The sequence below is a fragment of the Stigmatopora argus genome, chromosome 14 (genome assembly GCF_051989625.1).
Source record: "Stigmatopora argus isolate UIUO_Sarg chromosome 14, RoL_Sarg_1.0, whole genome shotgun sequence".
In the NCBI taxonomy this organism is placed as follows: Eukaryota; Metazoa; Chordata; class Actinopteri; order Syngnathiformes; family Syngnathidae; genus Stigmatopora; species Stigmatopora argus.
Genome location: NC_135400.1, coordinates 12,227,566 through 12,251,134, shown reverse-complemented (window position 1 = coordinate 12,251,134; position 23,569 = coordinate 12,227,566). Strand labels below are relative to the sequence as shown.

Sequence of the window (23,569 nt, the reverse complement as noted above, 5' to 3'; positions counted from 1 at the left end):
ATTGTGACAAAGAGCATTGGAATTTGTTTTTTTTTATTCAAAATTCCAATCTGGCCACCTGCCCTAAAAAGCCAGTGCTCTTAATTTGACAATTAGAAGTCCGACAAAAATGACAAAAAAAAAAAAAAGTTTATTTGACGTTTGACACGTTTTATGCGACTTGGTCCTCAGAAGCTCTTGTAGTGCAGCAGCCTGTTTAAACATACACAAAAAAGGTCATCTGTCAGTTTTGTCTATTAATTAATATGGTTGGCGTGCTATCATGTTAACATCTATGACTGCCAATACTATTATTCTTGCTTTTTCTTATCATTCTTAAATTAACTCCTTGGATTAACATCTATTGCCATCAATGGCCATGAAACATAATTCAATGGCTGCCATTCTGGTTCAAATAAATATGACATTTATTTTCCCAAGTGATGATTAAAATTTCATCTAATGTAATCTAATCTAATTCATCCCCATCAAAAAGCAGTGAATGGGTCACATGGGGATCTTCCGCTGTCGTATTCTGACCTGAAGAGGGGGGCGTGTCCTTTGTTGTTGGCCAATGAAAAGAAGCCGCCGTGAGGGGAGAAGTCCATACAGGAAGTCCGATAGAGCACCTTCCTCTTGAAAATCGGAAAGTTGGAGAAGACGCTGGCGCCGGCGAGGTGAACCTGACGACGGGACGGCGACCGCGCGTCAGCACTTTGGACAAGCCGGCGGGGGCCTTGTATCGACGCCGGCTTACCAGTTTGACGGCCTCGTCTTCGTGTCGCGAGGCCATGGCCAGGATCTCGGAGCTGGGGTTAAAGGCCAGGGCGGTGACGGGGGTCACCAGGTTCATGAAGGCCTTTAGCGGCCGGGGATTGGCCGAGTTAAGGCACGCCTCCTGTCGGTACAGGTTGACCACGCCAGACCGGGACCTGCGACCGAAAAGCCCGGCGTCAGATAAGGCGGCGGCCGAAACGGAAGGTGCCCCGGGGCGTCTCACCCGCACGCCAGGTAGCGTCCGTCGGGCGACGCGGCGATGGCCGTGCCGGCGACGCAGCCGTCGTCGGGAAACTTGCCGAGGCAGCGATTGCTCCGCGCGTCCCACACGTACACCTCACCGTCCTCTGAAGGTCACGGCGTTATGTCGGGAAGCGGCGGATGGTGTGGGCGGGGGGGCTTTCACTTGCCTGAGTGAGCAAAGACTTTGCTGCCGTCGGCGCTGAGGGCCACGTCCACCACCTCGCCGTTCATCTTCATGCTGCTCACCACCTCTTTGGTCTGAAATGTGTACATCAACTTTGAAAAATGTTTTTAGGCTGATCATGAGGCGGGTTTGGCATCTCATCACACTTCGTAAATCATTCTTCAAGTTGTTCCGAATTTAGGAAAGTTATTAGCATAGAGGTACATGGCATGGACGTACGTGGCCATCATTTGGTATGGACCATTGCCATTCCATGACCCTATCGCAGTTGCTACCTGTAACCCTAACTGCAACCCTCAAGTCATAACCCTAACCCTATTTTAGCCTCCCATTCCATGCGTCTAACCCTAACTGTAATTCTCACAAGTCTCTAACCCTAACTCTGACAATGTAAAAGCCATAACCCTAACTCTATCCTCCCCTACCATGAGTCTAACCCTAACTGTAACTCTCACAAGTCATAACCCTAACTCTGACAATGTAAAAGTCATATCCCTAACCCTATCCTCCCCTACCATGAGTCTAACCCTAACCCTAACTGTAGCTCTCACAAGTCATAACCCTATCCTAGCCTCCCTGCATCTAACTGTAACACTCATAAGTCATAACCCTAACCCTAAATGTAACTCTCACAAGTCATAACCCTAACTCTGACAAGTTAAAAGTCATAACCCTAACCCTATACTCCCCTACCATGAGTCTAACCCTAACTGTAACTCTCACAAGTCATAACCCTAACTGACAATGTAAAAGTCATAACCCTAACCCCATCCTCCCCTACCATGAGTCTAAGTCTAACCCTAACTGTAACTCTCACAAGTCATAACCCTAACTCTGACAATGTAAAAGTCATAACCCTAACCCTATCCCCCCCTACCATGAGTCTTACCCTAAGTGTAGCTCTCACAAGTCATAACCCTATCCTAGCCTCCCTGCATCTAACCCCAACTGTAACACTCAAAAGTCATAACCCTAACCCTAAATGTAACTCTCACAAGTCATAACCCTAACTCTGACAATTTAAAAGTCATAACCCTAACCCTATTATATGTGCGCCGGCTAGTGATGGTATCATCCCGGACGTCCGTCGCCGTGACTCTCTGATGAGCCGCGGCGCTAGAGAGGTTAAGCGTCAATCACCTTGAGCGTGAGCTTGTGCAGGTACCCCCGAGATCCGGTCAGCATCAGAGCGCCCCCCTCGGGACACACGCAGAACTCCTTCACCCGGGCCTCTTGCAAACCTGAGCACGGACGAGCGAGTGAGCGCGCGTGACCGAGGCGCCGTCGCCCGGCCGCCGGCGTGCGTACCTCTGACGTGTTGCACGGGCATGACGCGTCCCTCTATCATGTCGTACACGTAGAACATTTTGTTCTTCAACCCGGTGGCCACGACGGCGTCGCCCTCGCGAGTGAAGCGAGCTTTGTGCACGGGGAAGCGGTCCAGGTGGACGCTTTGGATCTGGCCGTTGGTCTTGCCGTCCACCTGGAAGAGCGTCAGGGCGCAGTCCAGGCCCGCCGTCAAGGCCACCTGCGCCGACGGGTGGAACTGGAGCGACGTCAGGGCGTCGGCGGACGGCCGCGCGGTGTTGGTGCCGGGGCACCTCTTCATCTGGAGGAGCGGAGAGACGGCGAGGGATCAGCGAGGCATCAGCGATGCGTCAGCGTGGCGGTCGCTGAAGCGCTGGCCAGCGCGTACCCACCCGCAGGATGCCGCCGGACAGTTGGTCCGAGGACCCCACCAAGTTGCCCGTTCTCCTCAGCAGATCGTCGTCGTCATCTTCCTCCTCCTCCTCCTCCTCGTCATCTGAGGTGTCCAAACAGCGACATGTTATTTCACACAAACAACAATCATCACTAATTATTTTGCTGTAATAGGAATCATATTTCATTAGAAAGAAAATCAGCCACACCCCCTTTTTTATTTAATACATTTTATATATATTAATTATGTGACCCGCTGTACAAGTATTTGCCACATTGGACTCACATTTCTGGGGTCGAGAGTTCAATCCCATGTCGGTCCACACTGAAGTTTGCATGTTCTCCCCGGGGTTGCGTGGGTTTTCTCCGGGTACTCCAGTTTCCTCCCACATCCCCAAAACATCCATGCTAAGCTAATTGCATGCTAAATTTGCCTATAGGTACGAGTGTGATTGGTTGATCGATAATAAATGGGAAAATTTGTATTCTTTTAGCGTTAAATCGAAAAATTTGAACAAAAAAATGTCAATAATTTTGACAAGATTTGCCTTAAGGACCCTTCCACCCCCAACCATTCATCTTGCTCCTTTCTTTTTTTGTGTTACCTTTGGTCACTTTCCTGCCACCGCTGACAGCCCAGGCCGGAGCTCCGCCCATGGCCTTCTGGAACCTGACACACACGGCATTCTGGGTCAGGGTCCGCGGGGGGAAAAAAAAGTGAGATTGGACGTGCGTCCGCCTACTGACTGGTCTCTCATCCTATGTCGGAGTTTTTCCTTGCTCATGCTGCTCTCGGCTTCCCCCCGCGTCAGGTAACTCCGGAACGGATGCTTCATGTCCACACTAGATGTAAACAAAAAAACCACGACTGACTCGTCTGACGCCATTGACGGCAAAAGGTGTCCAATCCGTTTCATATGCTTCCAATGTTCTGTAAGTCGACAGAAGACGCTTTTGCCACTTACTCTTCCTCCAGGTCATCGTCTTCGTCGACCCAAGCGGCTTTTTTGGTCGGCGGAGGACGTAAACGTGCTTCGGCCTCATCGTCCGATTGGAGCAAAACTGCTTGTTCTTCTTCTTCTTCTTCTTCTTGCGGTAGCGGCGCCTCTACGTCTTCGTCCTGACGTCGCACACGTATATAATAATGTTTGAGACATAACATACATATTTTTCCTTAAATTAATTTCATTTGAAATTGGATTTTCATCCCACATTATTTACATGTCAAAAAAAATCAGAGAATGACATTACAAAAAAAATATCTATATAAAAACGTGCGGTTCCACCAAAATAAGAGAAATACAATCCTTTTAATTTCCAATGGGAAAAGTTTCAAAAAAATGACCGAAAAGGGCTACATATCTACAAAAATTGACCCAGAAATGCTATAAAATGGACAGGGAATTATCCAAAATGTAAAACACAGTGTGCAGGAAGTGACTTTAGTTAAACAGGAAGTGACCTGCGCGTAACAAAATATACTCAATTTACAAAGATAGACGTCCAATTCGTTTAATTTAAAAGCACTTGGGCCATTTTGGCCCGATTAGGGAGCTCAGAAAGCCCCATTGTTTTTATTTTTATTATTTTGGGCCCCTGCTTCATACATGTAGTGTTAAACTGTGAGTAGCTGAATTGGATGTCCACCTGCGTGAAATGACTGCCACTGATATACCAAATAAGTAGCCCAAATAGAATAAAGAGAAACTGAAAATGGACGAAAAGTGACTCAATCCTCCCCACGAAAGTTCTAATTTGATGATACTTTTCAGGTTTGGGTCGCGTGCGCGCGCTTACCTCCAAAGTCGCGTGCGCGTGTCCAAATACGAGCTCCTCCAGCTGTTGCACGGCGGGTTCTTTCTCACTCAACGCCGCTAAACGCTTGGAGTTCTTTCTGCGTTCCCTTGCCTCCGCCGTGCGGGCTTTCGAGGCAAGCGGACGGGCGCTCTTTTTGGTGGCCGACGCCATGTTTCCACCAACAAACCTCTCAAAAGTCTTTTACTTTGGACGAGCAGTAGCCGACTAGCTTCACTCGTGTGTTAGCACACGCTGGATAGCCGCTTCCGTTTACGTCACAGAGTAAAGGAAACGGGACTCAAAGACCGCTCAAGAAAATTGAGGGCGTCCTCTGGTGGCTAAAGACGGAAATGTTTTCAAATTATTTTCTGTAGGGTTTTGAATGAATCAATGTCTTGAAATATCATTTGAGACTAAAAATACTCCATAATTATACGAGTACAAAAACTTTTAATTTTGAAAGCATTGAAACATGAGTATAAATGGATTAGACCACTAGCATTGTCAACGAATTAAATATATTTCATTAATTGGCTTTTACACCCTCAACTTTACAGTTTTACTCCAGCCCATAATCAGTGTATTATTATGTTGATTAATCTTGTTTTTATTAACATTTGGGTATTTTTTCTAAAACATCTAGTATATAAATATTCCCAATTAAAATTTTATGATTTTTTAAAAATGTTCAAAAATAGTCACCTGCCCGATAAAGGTTTAGCACAAAATAGAGACATTTTATCCTCATCACAGACTTATGCAGGTAACAGCTTTTATTGTTTGTGTTTGGTTTCTTCATTATACACACCGTTATTCTATTGCTTCAGCGCTTCGTCAAATGGTTTCCTTCAACATGAAATAAAAACATCACACAGTGGTGGTTGCTCCCCAACTGACCAGCACATGCTCGACGCAGACTTGTCCAAGTAGAAGCACGCGTAATATTGAAACATATTGATGGATTCCGACACGGTACGAAAGAGCAAGCGAGCAAGGCTGTATGTCATTAGTAATTGCCTTGCACTTGAATGAGCCTTACAGCAACTAATTGGTATCAGCTTGACATGTCACATGACCACGGCCACAAGGAAACGAGCATCACACGTATGCCACGAACGAAAAAACGGAGCGAGGACGATGATGAGTCAAAGAGAAAAATGGCCGTGTTAGCCTTAGCCTAGCGGAGGTGACAAAGTTGAAATGGCGGGCAGTCACATCACGTGACGTCCGCGGTTCGGTTCCGGTAGCTCGTCTTCCCACCGATGTCGTCCGAGTGCGGCGTAGAGTTCACCTGGCCACCGGGGGCAGCGGAGGGGCTCCGCGCACAACTGTCGAGCGAGAACACACACACGCAAGAGTTAGTCGACGCCGCCTGTTTTCACCACGCCTCGTTACTTGGATGCTTGTCACCTGAGTAGGCTTTGCTGGGGTAGATCTTGGCGAAGTAGCGATATTCATCCGGCGGAGGAAAGTCGTCTAGCGGGTGGAATAAATATTTCGACTCAAAGTCGTCTGCCAAAAAACAAAACAGGAAAGGTGTCCAATGACCATAATTTGCGGATTATAAGCCTCTACTTTTTTTTGCTCCACCTTGTACCTTGCACTTTATAAGAGGACATTTTTGCATTTTTCTTGGTAACTCAATGGGTGTCATTGACATTGCTAGACATCCAATCCATTCAAAGAGGAATGCAGCATTCGCTGCCACCCTCCCACTTCAAGTGGATGGGACGTCTACGAGTGACAACTAAATGATGGGAGGAGGGGGAATTGGGGGACTCACCGCACAAATATTGAATGCCGGAGGAAGGGTGTCCGTGGCGGAGAGGTGGGGGTGGCGGGGGAGGAGGTTTAGCCCTGACGGGGGGGTCGGAGGAGAGGGAAGGACTAACCGCCGTCCTGTACGGAGGAGGGGGCGGAGCATCTCGGGTGGCTGCGGGGACACCAGAAGGTCATCTAATGGTCACGAGATGAAGATGAAATGCATCTCACCTGTGGGTGCCGTCGGCCTGTGTGCGGGGGAGATGGCGGGAGGGGGTGGGGCGGGGCCTCTGGTGGGGGTGTGGCCTCCAGGCGAGGGAGCGGCCTTCTTGCCGCTCTGGGATGGCTGTCGCTGCGGAGGCTCGGTTTCCCCGCCGTAGGTGGGAGGGGCCAGTGACGAGGGCGGGGCCTTGGTATGGGGAGCCGCCGGTAACGGCTTGTCTCGGTCGTAGGTGGAGGGTGGAGAGGGGGCGTGGCCACGGCGACTCTGAGGGGGGGGAGCGGAGACTACGGAAGGGGGTGGGCCGGGACAATGCATCTCATCGCGGCGATGGCCTGCCGGAGGTCGGGGCGACGATGCGCCGGTTGTGCAATCGTCTGCGTGTGAGAGAGGAAGCACAAGAAGAAAGTGAATAATGGGGGAAAAAAAAGACTGACCATCTAGGAAGTGACTAGTTGAATGTTGTCCTACTTTTGTGTGGTGCCCCCTGGTGGAGGTACTGGTACAGACGGAAGTAAGGGTGGTCTGTACCTCGGCTGGCCTCTGAAAGGTGGGTGGGGTTACCTTCAATCTCCTCCGGGCTCTGCCGATTGGCCTGCGAGGATGCTTGCTAACGTCATCGCCTTTGACATCATTATGCCAGATAGTGCATCAATCAGCGTGTAATTTGTGTGTACCTGATTTAGGCTGGATGGTGGGAGGGGCATCCTGCTGCTGTCACTCACCTGCGGAAAAGGAGCTGTTACGTATTTGCTGTTTAAAATGCAATGAGACGTTATGGACGATTGAGTTCAACATTCACGAGTCATTCTTTTTAATGACACGCACAGGAAGATGCAAATAACAAACATACAAAAAAAGCTGCTTGTACATCATTAGGCTTGCAGATGCAGTAGATTGTTCTACTCATTTTCTCTTACGTTGTTCATTACACCATTAAAGTAGCATCCCAAACCCAAAACGTGGTGTTTTTGTGATGCTATCTCTTAATGAAGACTTGGTAATTTAGTCGAGCCGTTTAGTATATATAGGTGCGCTAGGTATTCTTAGCACAGAAAGCTAAGCGGCTAGCAAGCTGGTCAGCTTGCAAGAAAGCGTGTGCGTGCGGGTCTCACCCTGTCCACGCTGACGTGCACGCGCGCAGGCAGGTGCGCTCTGCCCCGCAGACCCACCTGTGCACGAGTCCGAGGCCCGCGTGCGCATGCTCGGCCGCGACGCTAGCCTTTTTCGTTCGGTTCTGCAGCACCTTTGTCAGATCCCAGAATGCATCACGCCAACTACGTCATATCTCTCGCTGACTACACACAGAGTAATCAGGTCCACGTTTTCTCCTACTTCTACGCCAATGGGAATGAACTTAAAATTGAAAACATTGTTTTAAATAAAACAGCAAACAAAAATTGTATAAATTAAATGTCCAAACCTGACGACATGTCAATGTTCACGCATAGCCTTGTGCCAGGCAAGTCCGGTAGGGGGCGGTCAAATACACAACAAAGAAAGAGAGAGGAAGACTTTCATGACTCCTGAAACTAGACGCTGCCGGAATTGTTAGCATTTTGCGATTCAAAACATCTTTATTTTCACTTTGTTCTGACATAACTTCGCCATGGAAGTTCCTGGACCTGACAGCGACTGGAGAAGTCCCCAGTTCAGACAGAAAGTCGTCGCTCAAATGTCAGAGTTGCTCCTTCCTTGTCCCTTTGTACTTTAGCTTAGCGTAGCTGGCTTTGATTTTGCTGTGTTCCGTTTTTATAATCTGTAATTAATCAAAATAATTCATGACCTAAGTAATAATATTGCCGTAGACGTACTGCGTGGAACAGTAGGTTAGGTTACATGTCACTTGTAAGGTGCTTTTGTGAATCTTGATACTGAGACCGCGTATTGTATTTTCAGAAAGAATATTAAACGAAGGATAGTTAAAATTTGGCTGTGTTGTGTTTGCAGCGAGGAGGCCATGAGAAAGGCGGGAACTGTACAAAACAAGACCAGCACAGAAATGGAAACCCAAGTTTACGTCAAAGCCAAGACCAGAGTGAGTCACAACCAGTGCCCAACTGAACTGGGAATGGCCAGTCCAAATAGATTTTAAGGGGAAATTGACCAGGCTTTTCTTCGCACTGGAAGAATTGGAAGTGCAAAATAGAGGCTGGCTAAATCGGATCTTACAGCTACTGGCCTATGTTTTCAGGACGAGTATCTGTCCCTGGTTGCCAGGCTCATCATCCACTACCGCGACATCCGTAAGTGAGGCTCCGTCGATTCCCTCGCCTGTCCCGGCGCTTTTTAACCGCCACCTTGTTTCTCTTCTTCCGGCAGACAAAAAGAACCTCGGAGCTCCGGGTAAGTGCGGGTGGGCTTGCGTTGGCCCAGATGAGCGGTGCATGTAACGCTGTGCGCTGTCCCCGCTAGATCCCATCAATGCCCTGACTAACCTGACGGGCGTCGGAGGGGGCCCGGGCGCCATCGGCATGGGGCCCCGCCCCACCGGTGCCCCCTTGGGGGGAATGGGGGCCATGCCGCAAATGCAGATAGGCCCGCACGCCATGCCGGGTGTGTCTGGGAACCCGCAACCCCGTGAGTGCGTTTCCTCGGCGGAGCTTTTGACGGAGCTCCCACTGGAAACATTGATCCAACGGGGTTGTGTTTTTTAATGGGGCAAAGCTAAAGCTAATTGCGCGAACATGCTAACATGATATACGTGCAAAATACTCCCTCATCCCCCTTCCTGTTCCTGGTCCTCAGTGGGAGGACCGGCCCAGCTGTCCCTGCAGCAGCAACAGCAGCAGAACTTGCAGTTCCAGCAGTTCCAGGCTCAGCAGCAGCAGTTTCAGGTCCAGCAGCAGTTGAGAGTCCAGCAACAGCAGATGCACCAGCAGCAGCAGAGCCAACAGCAGCAAAACCAGGTAAAGTGCTCACACGCTAGCGGTTTGCAGTGCCTGGCTCCAATTAAGCGGCCATTGCTACCTTTGTGCGCAGATGCATCCGTCCCGCATGCAGCAGCAGCAACAGATGGTGCAGTTACAGCTGCAGCAGCAACATGCGCAGGCGCAGTCCATCCAGCACATGGTCCAGCAGCAGGCGCAGCAGGCGCAACAGGCGCAGCCGGGCCCCATGCAGCCGCTCCTTCAGCAGCAGCAGCAGGCCGCCATGGTGCCGCAGTCTCTGGCGGGACAGATGGCGCCCGCGCAGCACGTCCCCATCAACTCGCTCAATCAACAGCAGCAACACCAGCTCAAGATGCAGCAGGCCTTGCAGGTCACAACGCCACACCCCTGTCCCCCAACCCCACTAAGAACCGTATTTTCCGGATCATGAGTCGTATTATCCGCACTATAAGTCCACACCTTTTTAGTAGTTTGGCTAGCCGTGCAAGTTTTCTTTGGCCTCTGTCGTGACAACATCTCACCTCACAATTCCTCCTTTGGTGTACGTGTGCGCAGGCCCGGGCGGCGTTGCAGCAGCAGCAGCAGCAGCAACAGCAGCAACAGGCGGCCGTCCAAGCGCAAATGGCCGCCGCGTCAGGGCAGGTCAGTCACCACCTTGCATTGGAAATGTAATCGGCAAGCTCCTCCGTCAATCACCTGCTCTCCCGTCCAGCTACGTCCCAACATGCAGCTCTCCGCCCGGGTACCCCGGCCCCCCCTGACTCCTTCCATCCCGCCCCCCAACGTCGCCGCCGCCGTGACTCAGCAGGTAGGACCCCGAAAACGTGACCCCGCAGAGCCCATCGACGAGCCACCCGCTTCTCCCCGGCAGGCGCAGCAGCAGCACGTGATGATGTCGTCGCCCTCGCCCGTGCAAGTTCAGACCCCCCAGTCCATGCCGCCGCCGCCCCAGCCCTCCCCTCAGCCGCCCAGCTCGCAGCCCAATTCCGCCAGGTACGTTCGTTCGCGTGTCCCGACGTCTCCGCTTCCTCCGCGGCCTCATCGTATGTCGCTCCTCGTGCGCAGCTCGGGTCCCACGCCGTCTCCGGGGGGCTTCCAGCCCAGCCCGTCCCCCCAGCCCTCGCAGAGTCCGTCGACCGCCAGGACGCCCCAGAACTACGGCGTGCCCTCTCCTGGAGCTCTCAGTACTCCGGGTACACGCACGTTCGCGCATGCAGACATACGGTATGGCCAATCCTGATGATTTTTCCCCGCCTCCAAAACAGGAAACCCAAATTCTGTGATGAGTCCCGCGGGGGCGATTTCACAAGAGGACCAGCAGTACATGGAGAAACTCAAACAACTTTCCAAATACATCGAGCCACTCCGACGCATGATCAACAAAATTGACAAGAACGAAGGTGGGTATGCGGCCTGTAATGCTTAACCCTTCATTGGGGGGAAAAAAAAACCTATAGAAACCCATCATCGACATAAGTGGATTTGGATTGGATGTTTGGTTCTGTCAATGGCAGCCATTGAGTTCAATCAGTGCCCTATGAAGGGTTTAGCTAACTGCTAACACACTTGTTTTTAATGAGCCTCGACTGGTCTGTGCTGTCAACAGAGCGAAAGAAAGACCTCAGCAAGATGAAGAGTCTTCTCAACATCCTCACTGACCCCAACGCCAGGTGACCCTCACCACACTCCCATTTACCAAGGCAACAATGCACTTCACTGAGGGGTCATCACCATAGTTACAGATAGTCAAGATATTATATTGGGCTAGTCACCATAGAGATAAACTGCCATTTTCTGTTACCATGACAACATGCCTTTAAGTGCGCTGACTTACAGGTGCCCTCTGAAGACGCTGCAGAAGTGCGAGATTGCGTTGGAGAAGCTAAAGAATGACATGGCAGTGGTAAGACACTCCCTTTGTGACTCGGACCGACGGTGAACCTATCACTCCTCCAAAAGCAAAAACAAAGCATGTTATCACCTGTGTTTGTCCAGCCGACCCCTCCGCCGCCCCCCCTGGCCACCAAGCAGCATTTGTGCCAGCCTCTGTTGGACACCGTCATGGCCAACCTCCGCTCGCCCGTCTTCAACCACTCCCTTCACCGCACCTTTGCCCCCGCCATGGCGGCCATTCACGGTCCCCCCATCACGTAAGTTCTTTGGACTCGTCGTTCGCCCCGGACACCCTTATAAGTCCAGCGGCCTTCTCTTACGCCCCGCAGCGGCCCCTCGGTGTCATCGCGTAAGAGGAAGCAGGACGAGGACGAACGGCAGACGGTCCCCAACATCCTGCAGGGGGAGGTGGCCCGCCTGGACGTCAAGTTCTTGGTCCATCTGGACCCGGCCCACTGCAGCAACAACGGAGCCGTGCACCTCGTGTGCAAGTTAGGTGAGGGACTAGAATGGGGGTGGGGAAACCGGTTTTCGGGGGCCTCTGTGTGTTTTTGTTCCAAACAATCCAGGATAGACAGTTGAACCAATGGGGACTTGTGTTGAAACAAGCACCTGATTGCACTACGTGACTTGATTTTTTTTTTTTTTTGCTTCAGAGGACAAAAACCTTCCCAGCGTCCCCCCACTGCAACTCAGCGTTCCAGCAGACTACCCAGACCAAAGCCCCTACTGGGCTGAAGACGTTGATCACTACGGTAATTGGCCTTGTTCAGTACATAACTTTTTAAGAACTCAGTTCTAGTCTATTCTTTTGTTTGTTTGTAGGTTATTGTGAGTAGCTGTAGTTTGTAACATAAAACATCTGTAGTGATTGGGCGTGTGCCTACGTGCAGGCGCCAACCACTTCCTCCAAGCGGTACACAGGACGCTGGCGTCCAAGCTGCTGCAACTTCCTGACAAGCACTCGCTGACAGAAGTTCTACACACATGGGCGCAGAGCGTCCACCAAGCGTGTTTGTCCGCTGCGTAAATGCAATTAGCAGCGCAGAAAGCCCCCCCCCGCCCCTTTCAATAAATCGGATGTTCTTTCACGACAGAAGATGAGCATCACATTTTACACTTGTATCACAAAGTTTTATTGACTTGGTTATTAAAAAATAAAGGGAAAATGTCTTAAAAATGTAGAGAGAAGGCTCTATAGGACACGTTGGTAAACACATCCACGTGTGGGCTGCTTCCTGCCACCGTCAACACCTGAAATGTACATTATTGACGCACAGAGCCAACTGCTCTATAATTCGTAATATTTTTTGAGGAAATGAGAATGAATATGGTGAAAAATTTGTCATTTCTGCTTCAACTTAACAGCCTTTTTTAATTGAACACCATATTTAAACCTCCCCCGTTTCAACAGTTTACACTACAATGTAAATAGTGCCGATTAGTCAAACCTGGTGTTCTGTACTGTTGGTGTTCAGGGCCAGGCTGTTGACGTTGTTGGGGGTGCACGGGATCTGAGCCTTAACCTGACCCCCCAGCAGGCAGTGCGACACTGTGGCACCTTGACCGACGGCCAGAATCTGCGCAGGGATGGAAAAAAACGTGAGTCGGGTTCACATGCGCGGACATCCTTTGTCAGTCTCACCATGTCCTGGTAGAAAAGGGCTCGTCGTTGGCACCCACTCAGCGTGAAGATGGATGTCGGCGTTAGAGAGCGAAGGTGCCACAGGGAAAGGAACGGGCCCCCGCCACATAGCTAAAAAAACACGACCACAGTACAGTCCATTCAAAAATGTCCTACAGTGCCTCCACTAATAGTCCACTATAGCCTTTTTTTAATCTTTTCTCACCATCCAATCGGAGTCAGTGGTCAAACAGCTGATCCACTTGCCAAACTGAGGGCGGGCACATTTCTGCCAAAACAAGCGAAACCGTGACCAGACGCCATAACCACAACTGCGTGCTGACAGCGTCTTACTTGGTACTTGTGAACATCCACACGATGGATGCACTCGGACGTTCTGCAATCTGCATGGAGGTCACACAGAGCCAGAATATTTTACCCAAATGCATTTGATCAAGAGCTAAATGTGCTTCTCAATAGGTACTTTGCGCCCCATTTTAGTTAGGACCTCACCCCACATCCTGACTGTGCCGTCCTCCCCGCCGGACAGAATCTCCCCCTCGCGTTCTCTCGCACTCAGGCAGTGGATGTAATCCGAGTGTCCCTCAAAGACGGACTAAGGACGCAGACGGAGATCGAGACGGGCCACCGACTGATGCCGCTCGCCGGCTCGGGCTCACCTTGAAGACGCCGTGTTCCAGGTCCAGGACGTGGATATTGTTGTCACCGCCGCCAAACACCAGGCTGTTGTCCTGACACCCAGACACACATAAATAAGATGCTTTCTAAAACGTGCTTTGCACTGATTCGGTCCAAACTCCCCGAGATTAGACCCATCAGACTGTAGATGGCGAAAAATAATTCTCAAAGACCTGCACATACTCGAGGGTTGGCGACCATGGCGTTGATTTCGGGGATCTCCATGCCGCCTCTAGACAAGGAGAAAGAAGATGCGTCAAACGATCCGGCCAGACCTAGCCAATGGCCGACAGAAGCTCACTTGTATTCAGGTCGCTTGGTCCACGCCGCTTTGACATTCTGAAAGCAACAGGGACAGAGCGTTAGGGTGCGTTACGGCGTCCCTGACGGAACCGCGACTCGTAGGGGTACCTTCTTGATGAGGTCGCCCCAATTCCAGGCGCTCACCGACCCATTGCCGGCGCTCAGAAGTTGCCCACCAAACGACTCCAGACAGAAAACGGGACCGTCGTGAGCTAAAATGGACAGATGGTCAAACAGGGGGACGCAAAGACTTCCATCTTGACCACGTAAGTTACCTGGAAACGTTAACACGGGCTTCCGGCTCGTATCTGATCCATCTGGACTCAAAGCTGCGCACAGACTGATAGGACAACCATCATCATTACCGTAATCTTGGGTGCCATATTGGCATCGCTCACCTGAAGATGCCGATTTCTCCATAGTTGTTTCCCGCTGCCAGAAAGCGTCCACACGGTGAAAAACTTTGGGAGAACACAGACATGTGCAGCAACTGTGGACACATGGCAACCGGTCAAATATCTTGGAATGTGTTTTTCTAAAGTTAATGAATCCAAACTGATAAAAGGCTCATTCATGAGCTGTATAACTTGAATTGATTCATATGGTGATGACATGACTTTTCTTTTGTACTTTGCTCTACGTGTATACACTATATCTATATATAGTCCAAATATGTGTTAGACACATTGATAAAGAATGTGTAATACAAAGTCATGGAAAATGTCTTGTTCTCTTTCATTTCTGGTAGTGCGATTAAAAAGATGCGATTTTTTGCATAACATTGCAAATCAAGTGATGTTGTTTTTTGATCAGGAAAAACGTATTTATTTTAAAGTTTCTTGTGTACTACTTGTTTTCATAAATGTCTACACAAATGGGGTTTTGATTGTAATATTTTAAATGAACAAGGAACTAAAGACAAAGGCGTCTAGTCATTAGTTCCATAACTATTCTTTAGACGCCATCTATCCTGTGCGTCAATTGGGAATCGAGTGTTTATGTGCAAATATGAGGGAAACAATCGCAAAAAATATTAATGTTATGAGGGACAAAATTAAGTTTACCTCGACAGGACCCATGGTGCGATGATCTGCTTGTGGAGCGCATTAATATGACGTTATCGCGCCAGGCATTGTGGGGAATGTAGTCAGAAGCTTGTAATTTGCATACACTTGCTGTTTTGTGTTCATTGTCTCTGGTGGGCTGCAGAATGCGTGTTTTTGAACAAGGATATGGGTGTTCATTTGCAATATGTGCAACATGAAAATAAAAATAACGATAAAAAAATGGTTGAATGTGTGCAAAACAAAGAAAGTCTCTCGAGTGAGGAAACCAAAATGGCGATTGTCTTTTTCCCGCTCGGTTCGACTCGGGTCAGCTCGGTTCGGCCTCGGCTTGTGAGAGCCGCTTTGGAAAATGAAAGTGCTTGAAAACCACAGGCGGCAAATTGGCGTTCTTTATCGGCTTTTTGCAGCTGCTCCTTGTGTCCTGATGACGCGGTGCGCGGCAGGAAGTGTTTCGTCGTCGTCGTCGTAGCGGCGGCGGCGGCGGCGGACAGCCGAGAGGCGAAAGTCGACTACAGTGGACTGGAAAAGCAGCTCTTGCGAGCCGACCAAGTAAACATGACTCGTCGCTGACTCCGCAACGTTTCGCCGTTGCTTCCGCACGTCGGGCCACCTCGCTTGACTGGGCAGGCGGCGGAGGGGTAAGTTGGAGGCTTCCGAGACTCGACTCCCGAGCCAGGTTCTTTTTTTTTACCCCCCTCAACGGGGGCCGCTCGCCGAGGGTCGACATCTTTGTGTAGCTGCGGGGCTAGCTCGGTGGCTAACGGGACGAGCTAACATGGCCGCCGACCGACCGCCGGAGGTTGCCGAGCTCGTAAATCATCAGTTGGGCTAACAACTGGCGTCTCGTGTGGTTTACTGTTCGTCGGGTTTGTGTGTTTGCGTGCTTGCCTCCCGTCGAAGGGAACTGACTAGCCTGCTGCCAGTGAGCTAGCCAGCCAGGTCGCTAACATTCTCGGGCTGCTTGTGCTTTGACGGGCTACAATGTTGTTGTTGTTTTTAGGTATACTGTATACGTTCTTCTCTAGTGCCGGTGGCCGCTTTGGTCGAACGAGCCATTAGTCGTTGAGCTGCGGATGCAACCGAATCCTCCGCAGCCTCTGTTGCGCAAACAATGCTCCGCACATAAGAGCCGTGCAGTGAGGAAGATGCTCGGCTTGCGTCCGGCAGATGCGTGCTGGAGTCAGGCCAAGGTCAGAACCACCACCAGCCCCCCTCCATCTTTCCGCTTCATTGCGCTAGCACGTCAATCAAACAAGAGGAATGACAACTTTTCTCACTCAGGAACAACACGAGTATTTCACTTCTGTTGTTGACTTAAATGTTGCCATAGAAACGCTCACGGAGCTGCAACACGCCACCGTCTCCCAATATTGAATGATTCATAATTTACTAATGTGACAAAGGAAACAGATTAAGGAGCTATTATAACATCTTTCATAGTAGTCCATACTTTATGTCATCGGCCGCCATTGACTGATCCATTTTTAATGAGCCTGGCAGCTCTTCCCAGTCAAACGAATCTCGCGGCCAAAATGGATTGACCTCTTCCTCTGTCAATGGCAGCCAACGTGTAAAGCAAGGTCTCTAAACACAAAATTGCTTTCAGTGGTCATGGCAGCACCTTGGCAGCAGCACCGCCCGCTAGTGTGTAAATGTGTGCGCGAATGGATTAGTGTGGACCTGTAAAACTTAAGGGCACTCTTGTGGGTCTAGATTAAAAGGCTCTCTAATTCCTCACCAATTACTATGTTCCACACCAGGCCCGTGAAGCGAGCGGAAAATGTGATTATCTCTTTCCAATTTCACTTAACGTGCATTCTGACATCCCCTTTCTCCCCCCCCCCCCCCTTTTTGTTTTCTGTAGTAACAACTGACAGGCCACCTGCCAGGGGGCACAGCCCGATTGGCCGTCGGGCACGAGATGGCCGACGGCGGCGCGCTGGACTGACGAGCAGAGATTCTCCCATGCTAAAAGCCCCTCCCACGCACCCCGATGGTCACCGGCGGTCGCGCGGCGGCCACTCCCTCCTGAAAACTGGCGCCAGAGTACTATGGCAATGCATGATATGAGTCGTGCCAAGGGTTTCCCCTGTAAAGAATGTGATATGGTCTGCCCCAGTACTCCAAGTCTTCTAGAACATATGAAAGCGCATTATCAACAAGGAGAGAGTGCACGTTTTGAATGTGAGCAGTGCGGACGAATTTACAAACACGCGGCTAGCTTGGCCAACCATAAAAAGTCTCACGAAGTGGGCTCTTTTCAGTGCCCCGTGTGCACCCGCACCCTCCCGAACGCGGTGGCCCTCAAGAACCACCTTCGCATCCACACCTTGTCCCCGAGTAGCGCTCACGTCGAAGAAGAGAGCGAGGAGGCGCCGGAGGAAGGAGGTCCTCACGAAAGGGACTACGCCCTGGGCCAGGAGCTCCCGGACGCTTTTGGCCGCGCGCACTTGAACAACAGCGCCCTGCGGGGTGGCCACGAGGGAAGCAAAAGTTCCCCCGAGCCGGACGACGCCTGGGACCGACCGTTCAAGTGCGACCAGTGCGACAGAACCTACCGGCACCACGGGAGCTTGATGAACCATAAGAAGTGTCACCAGCAAGGAAGCTTCAAGTGCTCTGTGTGCTTCAAACAATTTAGCAACCTGGCCGCCCTCAACAGCCACGAGAGGACTCACTCCAAGTTCAAAAGCCCCGTAGCACCCATGGTAAGCGGCGGCGGCGGGGCGGGTGTCGGCGGCAGCCTCCACCCGTCGGAGCGCGGCGGAGGCGGCAGCTCACAGGCCACCCAGAACGACAATTCCAACTCCTGCTTCTGCCACCTGTGCCAGATCTCCCTCCCCAACAAATCCGACTTCCAGGAGCACATTCTTCTACACAACACGACCTCGTCGTCTCTCGGACTGTCCCGTAGCTTTCCGGCCATCATGACCCACAACCTGAGCGCCGTCCGATCTCCGGCGTACACCCCGGCTCTCGGCGACCCTCTCCCCATGCCGCCGTTGCCCGGCGACAAAAGGGGTCCCTACGACCCCATCATGGGGCCCCCCGTCAACAATCCCATCTACACGTGCGCGTATTGCGGCGCGGGCCATCCGGACCTGGAGACCCTGAAAGTACACTACCTGACTCACGACCCCCACACGGCCTCCCACGGGCAGGACGGCTCGCTGCTCAACTCGGAAACGCTAAGCTCCGGTTCTCAGGGCTCGGCGTCGTCTTCTTCCGCAGGACGCGTGAACCAGTCGGCTTCTCCCGAGGACGGCGAGCGTCGCTTCAAGTGCGGCGAGTGCGGCAAGAGTTACCGGCACGCCGGCAGCCTGGTCAACCACAAGCGCTGTCACCAGACGGGCCACTATCAGTGCACCATCTGCTGCAAGCAGTACCCCCATTTGGCGGCGCTGCACAGCCACCTGCGAAGCCACAAGGGGCGCTCGTCTAACCAGTCCCTGGGCGACGGCAACGACTGGTTGTCCCCGGAGCCGCTGACGCTGGACTCTCAGCAGAGCTACGTTCAAGAGAGCAGCGGCGCCAGCACCCCCATCACGCTTCCCGGGAACATGGCGGACCCCGGCCTCTTCGTACCGGACGGCGGTCACAACAGCGCTCTGGACTCCTTGGAGTTCCACGAGCGTTTTGACGGAGGCCCCGCTCACCGGCAAGCGGACCGCCACGTGTGCGCCGACTGCGGCGAGATGTACGCCGACGTGTCCGGTATCAAGTCGCACATGTGCTCCCGTCGCGGCCCGGCGCCGCCCCCGCCGCCGCCGCAGCAGGGTAACATGTCCAACGGGTTCATCGGCAATATGAACTACCACAATTCCGGTAGCGGCTCCATGACCTCCGGCGGCGTGAAGGAGGGGAACGGCCAGCGACAGTACTCCCAGTCCGGAATCAAAAGGATGGGAAACGTCGACAAGGACGACGACGACGGCGAAATCTACCAGTGCTCCGTTTGCGGCAACCATTACGCCAGCCTGCGAGCGCTGCGCAGCCATTTGCGAAGTCACGCCAATAATCCCTCCGGTCCCGGGCCGTCCGGATTGGAGCAGGACTGGAGGATGATTTGCTCGGCGTGTGGCCAAAGCTTTGCCAGGAAGCAAGACCTTCTCAATCACCAACTGGTTCACGGCCCCCAGAGGCCCGACGGCCAACAGCAACAAGGCGTGGGGGGAGCTTCTCCCAACAGGAGCGACAAAATGGACGGACGCAGCCACATTTGCGTCGACTGCGGCATGTTCTTTGCGGATCGTCACCACCTGATCACACACCTGTGTGCCGGTAAGAATCGAGTCGGCTCGCTGAGTAAGCAGAGCCTCAACGGAGCTAAGGCCATGTCCGGGGGCGAGGGCCTGGTCGGGGGGGTCGCCGGCGGAAGCCGCGATATCGCCGAGAACGGGCGACAGTCAGTGGTGGACCAAAGCGACAAACCGCACAAGTGCGACCAGTGTGGGCGAGGCTACAGACACCCGTGTTCCCTCCTCAACCACAAAAAGTCCCACAAAACTGGCGTCTTCCGCTGCTTGGTGTGTCAGAAGCGTTATTACAACTTGCTGGCCCTGAAGAACCACCAGAGAACCCACTTTGACCTCAAGAGGTACGTATGTCTTTTTTTCTTCCTCCTCCTCGCAGCCAGCGATCCGTTTAGCATTATAGTATCAACTGGTACTTCTGATGATTGTCTGACATAAATGACACATTTGATGCGTCTGTTCCAACCGCAGACACAAGTGCGAAGAATGCGGAAAGGCTTTCAAGATCCAAAAACAGCTGATTAACCACCTCCGTCTCCACGAGGAACACCGGGCCAAAGGTCTGGTCCGCACCGGCCCCAACGGCTCGCGATACCAGCAACCGGGCCTGTCGCAGATGCAGAACGTGCGAGGCGAGTCGTCCAAGGTCCCCCCGATGGGGGTCAAGTACGCGCAGCAGCAGGCTTTCAAAAAGCCCTACTCGTCCGCCGGCACGTCCCGGCCGCAGAAGTTCGACCCGGCCGAGAGCGGGCGGCGGCCCTTCGCCTGCGAGGAGTGCGGCAAGACCTACCGCCACGCCGGAAGCTTGGCCAATCACAAGAACCTCCACAAAATTGGCGAGTACCACTGCAACGTTTGCAACTCCACCTACCCCAACAGACTGGCCATGAAGAACCACCTGCGCCTCCACTTTGCTCAGAAGAAGCACAACTGCCAGGAGTGCGGCAAAGGTTTCCGCACCCAGAGGCAACTGGCCACGCACACCACAGCGGGCCTGTGCAAGGGCCCGCAGGGTCCGGGCGCCCAGATGGACTTTGAGTGCGACGGCTGCTGCGAGGGCTTCCCCTCGGCCGAGCAGCTGGCGGCGCACGACTGCCCCGCCCAGCACTTGCCCTCGTCGTCGTCGTCGTCCGGCGGGAGCTCGGCCAACGCCGGCGCCGAGAGGAACCCGGTGGACCCGGACTCGGACGAGAGGCCCTACGCCTGCGACCTGTGCAGCTGCGCTTACAAGCACGCCAGCTCTCTCCTCAACCACAAGCACACGCACAAGACGGGCGACTTCCGCTGCAACTTCTGCGACAAGCCTTACACCAACTACATGGCGCTGCGCAACCACATGCGCATCCACACGCAGCGCAAGAAGCACATTTGCCACACGTGCGGGAAGGCCTTCCGCCTGGCCCGCTTCCTGCGCAACCACCAGAAGGTCCACGAGGAGGGCGCCACGCCCTTTGGCTGCCCCACCTGCGGGAAGAGCTTCCAGGGGAGGTCCGGTCTGGCCCGACACCGCTGCGGGGACACCCCGGTGGGGGTGGACGTCCGGCGGAAGACCCCCGGAGCCGCGGGGGAGGGCGACGAGTGTCGGTACACGTGAGTCGCCTCCTTTCTTCCTTGTCATTGTCATTCATGGATCATGTCCAAAGAGTTGAAAGATGAATTTAGCTCTGCGCATGTCTATTCCAGGTATATGCTCTCCAATCCGGCTTCCTTGGGACCATTCGCGTGCCGGAATTCGGATTTTTCTGAAGTTTGGACAAATTGAATTAGTGGAGAGAACAGTTAAGTCACCCCCGTTTGCTTTCAGTTAGCATCCACTCTGTCTTTGTTCTGCTGATGTTTTGTGTCCTCGCGTGTGTTCTGTGCGCGCGGCCCACCTGTAGACAAGATTAGGAAGGGGAGGGGGGCGCGGGGGCGGACGAGGGAGACTGCGCCGGGCCGTCCGACCTCCGTTTTGGCTGAGCCGGATTGCAGATCATATACCGCTAACGCCAACGCCGTATTTGCTAACCGGAGCCGCGATTCGCGTCCGCGCGAGCTCCCTCACCATATCTAACGTGCCGTCTGTGCGCAGGTGCGACCAATGCGGACGTTCCTACCGCCACGCCAGCTCCCTCCTCAACCACAAGAACACGCACACGCTGGGCGACTACCACTGCGCCGTGTGTCTCAAGACCTACTCCAACCTCCTGGCCCTCAAGAACCACCGCCGCATCCATTCGGAGATGCGGCGCCACCGCTGCCACGACTGCGGCAAGTGCTTCCGGGTGGCCTCGCAGCTCTACAACCACCGACGGGTGCACCAGAAGCAGCGGGAGCTGACCTGCGCCGCGTGCTGCCGTGCCTTCCCCACGCAGGCCAGCTTCCGACTGCACATGGAGATCAGCCACGGACAGGCGCCGCGCTACCCCCCGCCGCACCGCCACCGGCCGGGCTGGGGCTCGAGCCCGGACCCGGCGTCCACGCGAGAGAGGGACGGGGGGCAGGCGCCGCCGCCACTGCCACTGCCGCCCAAGGCTCACGTGTGCGAGCAGTGCGGCCGGTCCTATCGCCACGCCAGCTCTCTGGTCAATCACAGGAACAGCCACAAGACCGGAAGCTACTTCTGCAACTCGTGTCACAAACAGTTCCCCAACCTGATGTCCCTGAAGAACCACCGGCGCATCCACACCGAGCCCAAGCGTTACCAGTGCCCCGAGTGCGGCAAGTCCTTCCGGGTGTCCACGCAGCTCATCTGCCACCGCCGGATGCACACCAAGGAAAAACCCTTTGCGTGCTGCCACTGCGACAAACGCTTCTCCTCCAAGTCCAACCTCAGGCACCACATGAAGGTACACTGGGCCGCCGGCGCCTCCGCGGCGCCGCCCGACTTTGGGGGGATGCCGGGCGGCGCCTTCGTTTGAAACCCATCTCACTTACGGGACTCGAGGCGCTTCCTACTTGCGTAGGAGCGACAAAACGGATACGGGATCGCGTACACGCACGCCCACTTGACTCCGGTCGCAATTTGGACCGGGCAAGACACAAGGGGTGGGACATAAACACTCGTGTGGCCTCTGCGATTGGACGGTGAAATATCTTCCGAGTGGGCACAGGATGTATCTGTCGGGAAAATCTGCCTCCTGATTGTGTAGACTAGTTAGCATCACGTATGTGTATGTGTGTACGTGCGTGTAGTAGCAGCAGCAGCACTAGTTTGTAGACCTCTTTAGAGCTCCGATTACCCATAATCCTCCTGGCCCCGCCGTGTTAAAGGGACCTTTGTATCTTCTAGGGTAGCTTTTGCCGTATTTATTGACTGGACGCCGCGGTGCTAGTTAGCGTCGTGATGTTAGCGAGCGCCTTTTGACTTTGTCGGTTTGCTTAGTTTGCAGTCACGTGACTTTTATAACGTCTTTTGATAATTTGTAAAATTCCAACCGCCGAGGACTGAAAACGGACTAGCCAACGGCCCGCGTCCGCTTGTCTGTCTCGGTTAGCCTCGGCGTCCCGTTGGCGGACCGCCTCGATGTCGTCTATCGTGAAATGATGACGAGGGGAAATGGAAAGTAAACATTTGGAGAAAGTGACCTCCTGGGAACACACGTCCTTAACGTTATTGTTTTAATATTGACTGTGCTTCTTTTTACACTTGTATGATGGTCTGCGCATGTATTTTGTATTTCTTGTGTTTTGACATCCAACTCGATTTGTCAACTTCATTTACACGCATTAAAAGACTTCCACAAGTTAAAAATAGTTGCTTTCCGATTTCCGACGACAAACACAACTAGGCGGTGACCAATCCCCACCATTTCGACATCCGTCCGTCCGTTTGCGCACATTCTGGTCCCGTGAGTGAGTTTTGTTCCCACGTGCATGCAGGTGGACGTGAAGCCACTAGGTGGGGCTCAATCGCTTACCTTTTGGTCTGTAGGTGCACGCAGAGCCACTAGGGGGTGCTCGATCGCCTACTTTTTGGTGTGCAGTTTTTTCTGTGGTTTCTTAATCATTTGTAGGGCACCAATTTAACTCCTTGGCTGCCAAGGTCATTTTTGTTTCATTTTAATTTTTATTAACACATGTATAATTCTAAAGTAATATATCTGAAAAAATCTTAATGTTTGACAGTATGGCAGCCAACCAGTTAATTGGGTAGGAGGTTTGAGTAATGAACTGTGGCCTTTTTGTGGGTGGGGCG

General features: G+C 52.7%; 5 protein-coding genes across 10 annotated transcripts; 2 read left to right on the top strand and 3 right to left on the bottom strand.

The window, feature by feature from the left end:
- Nucleotides 1-16: 16 nt before the first annotated feature.
- On the bottom strand, nt 17-5,926 carry utp18 (UTP18 small subunit processome component). The gene is made up of 13 exons (XM_077619871.1): nt 5,490-5,926; nt 4,682-5,019; nt 3,850-4,004; nt 3,632-3,727; nt 3,490-3,554; nt 2,884-2,987; nt 2,492-2,792; nt 2,324-2,424; nt 1,167-1,257; nt 980-1,103; nt 737-911; nt 520-662; nt 17-192 (listed from the first exon to the last, which is right to left on the bottom strand). Exons 2-13 carry the CDS (start codon nt 4,850-4,852, stop codon nt 168-170), a joined length of 1,551 nt encoding a protein of 516 aa, XP_077475997.1. The 5' UTR covers nt 4,853-5,019; nt 5,490-5,926; the 3' UTR covers nt 17-167.
- On the bottom strand, nt 5,437-7,957 carry LOC144089052 (uncharacterized). Of its 3 annotated transcripts, none has more exons than XM_077619866.1 (7): nt 7,835-7,955; nt 7,340-7,387; nt 7,134-7,257; nt 6,674-7,039; nt 6,465-6,614; nt 6,092-6,193; nt 5,437-6,009 (listed from the first exon to the last, which is right to left on the bottom strand). In XM_077619866.1, the coding sequence occupies exons 2-7, from the start codon at nt 7,367-7,369 to the stop codon at nt 5,969-5,971; spliced, it is 813 nt and encodes a 270-aa protein (XP_077475992.1). In that variant the 5' UTR covers nt 7,370-7,387; nt 7,835-7,955; the 3' UTR covers nt 5,437-5,968. The 3 variants fall into 3 exon arrangements, with proteins under 3 accessions (XP_077475992.1, XP_077475993.1, XP_077475995.1); XM_077619867.1 differs by having other exon boundaries at nt 7,778-7,929; XM_077619869.1 differs by lacking the exon at nt 6,465-6,614 and having other exon boundaries at nt 7,835-7,957.
- Nucleotides 7,958-8,048: 91 nt separating this feature from the next.
- med15 (mediator complex subunit 15) lies at nt 8,049-12,693 on the top strand. 4 transcript variants are annotated; one of them, XM_077619850.1, is made up of 18 exons: nt 8,053-8,339; nt 8,613-8,700; nt 8,857-8,908; nt 8,985-9,008; nt 9,078-9,242; nt 9,411-9,571; nt 9,645-9,923; nt 10,109-10,195; nt 10,266-10,361; nt 10,425-10,546; nt 10,619-10,746; nt 10,819-10,953; nt 11,160-11,223; nt 11,390-11,456; nt 11,549-11,703; nt 11,776-11,942; nt 12,103-12,201; nt 12,272-12,419. In XM_077619850.1, the coding sequence occupies exons 1-18, from the start codon at nt 8,272-8,274 to the stop codon at nt 12,283-12,285; spliced, it is 1,971 nt and encodes a 656-aa protein (XP_077475976.1). In that variant the 5' UTR covers nt 8,053-8,271; the 3' UTR covers nt 12,286-12,419. The 4 variants fall into 4 exon arrangements, with proteins under 4 accessions (XP_077475973.1, XP_077475975.1, XP_077475976.1 ...); XM_077619848.1 differs by having other exon boundaries at nt 8,055-8,339; nt 12,340-12,690; XM_077619847.1 differs by having other exon boundaries at nt 8,049-8,339; nt 10,266-10,546; nt 12,340-12,693.
- On the bottom strand, nt 12,559-15,813 carry thoc6 (THO complex 6). Its single transcript, XM_077619861.1, has 13 exons — nt 15,137-15,813; nt 14,471-14,562; nt 14,348-14,412; nt 14,181-14,284; nt 14,071-14,108; nt 13,953-14,001; nt 13,751-13,822; nt 13,584-13,686; nt 13,425-13,474; nt 13,297-13,359; nt 13,092-13,202; nt 12,898-13,026; nt 12,559-12,700 (listed from the first exon to the last, which is right to left on the bottom strand). Exons 1-13 carry the CDS (start codon nt 15,149-15,151, stop codon nt 12,620-12,622), a joined length of 972 nt encoding a protein of 323 aa, XP_077475987.1. The 5' UTR covers nt 15,152-15,813; the 3' UTR covers nt 12,559-12,619.
- Nucleotides 15,391-23,125, top strand: LOC144089038 (zinc finger protein 646). Its single transcript, XM_077619846.1, has 4 exons — nt 15,391-15,777; nt 17,004-19,736; nt 19,864-20,982; nt 21,464-23,125. Exons 2-4 carry the CDS (start codon nt 17,191-17,193, stop codon nt 22,290-22,292), a joined length of 4,494 nt encoding a protein of 1,497 aa, XP_077475972.1. The 5' UTR covers nt 15,391-15,777; nt 17,004-17,190; the 3' UTR covers nt 22,293-23,125.
- The last annotated feature ends 444 nt before the right edge of the window (nt 23,126-23,569 follow it).

Coding starts and splice junctions, on each gene's coding strand:
- utp18 (XM_077619871.1), bottom strand. CDS start 4,852: ATGGCGTCGGCCACCAAAAAGAGCGCCCGTCCGCTTGCCTCGAAAGCC. Junction 1,104..1,166: donor CAAAGTCTTTGCTCACTCAG/GCAAGTGAAAGC, acceptor CGTGACCTTCAG/AGGACGGTGAGGTGTACGTG. Junction 912..979: donor GGACGCTACCTGGCGTGCGG/GTGAGACGCCCC, acceptor TTTCGGTCGCAG/GTCCCGGTCTGGCGTGGTCA.
- LOC144089052 (XM_077619866.1), bottom strand. CDS start 7,369: ATGCCCCTCCCACCATCCAGCCTAAATCAG. Junction 7,040..7,133: donor CCAGGGGGCACCACACAAAA/GTAGGACAACAT, acceptor TCTCACACGCAG/ACGATTGCACAACCGGCGCA. Junction 6,194..6,464: donor CGGCATTCAATATTTGTGCG/GTGAGTCCCCCA, acceptor GTTTTTTGGCAG/ACGACTTTGAGTCGAAATAT.
- med15 (XM_077619847.1), top strand. CDS start 8,272: ATGGAAGTTCCTGGACCTGACAGCGACTGGAGAAGTCCCCAGTTCAGA. Junction 9,924..10,108: donor AGATGCAGCAGGCCTTGCAG/GTCACAACGCCA, acceptor ACGTGTGCGCAG/GCCCGGGCGGCGTTGCAGCA. Junction 10,747..10,818: donor TGGAGCTCTCAGTACTCCGG/GTACACGCACGT, acceptor CCTCCAAAACAG/GAAACCCAAATTCTGTGATG.
- thoc6 (XM_077619861.1), bottom strand. Junction 14,002..14,070: donor ACCAAGCGACCTGAATACAA/GTGAGCTTCTGT, acceptor CTCCTTGTCTAG/AGGCGGCATGGAGATCCCCG. Junction 12,701..12,897: donor CCAACAGTACAGAACACCAG/GTTTGACTAATC, acceptor TGTACATTTCAG/GTGTTGACGGTGGCAGGAAG.
- LOC144089038 (XM_077619846.1), top strand. CDS start 17,191: ATGGCAATGCATGATATGAGTCGTGCCAAGGGTTTCCCCTGTAAAGAA. Junction 19,737..19,863: donor ACCCACTTTGACCTCAAGAG/GTACGTATGTCT, acceptor TTCCAACCGCAG/ACACAAGTGCGAAGAATGCG. Junction 20,983..21,463: donor GGCGACGAGTGTCGGTACAC/GTGAGTCGCCTC, acceptor GTCTGTGCGCAG/GTGCGACCAATGCGGACGTT.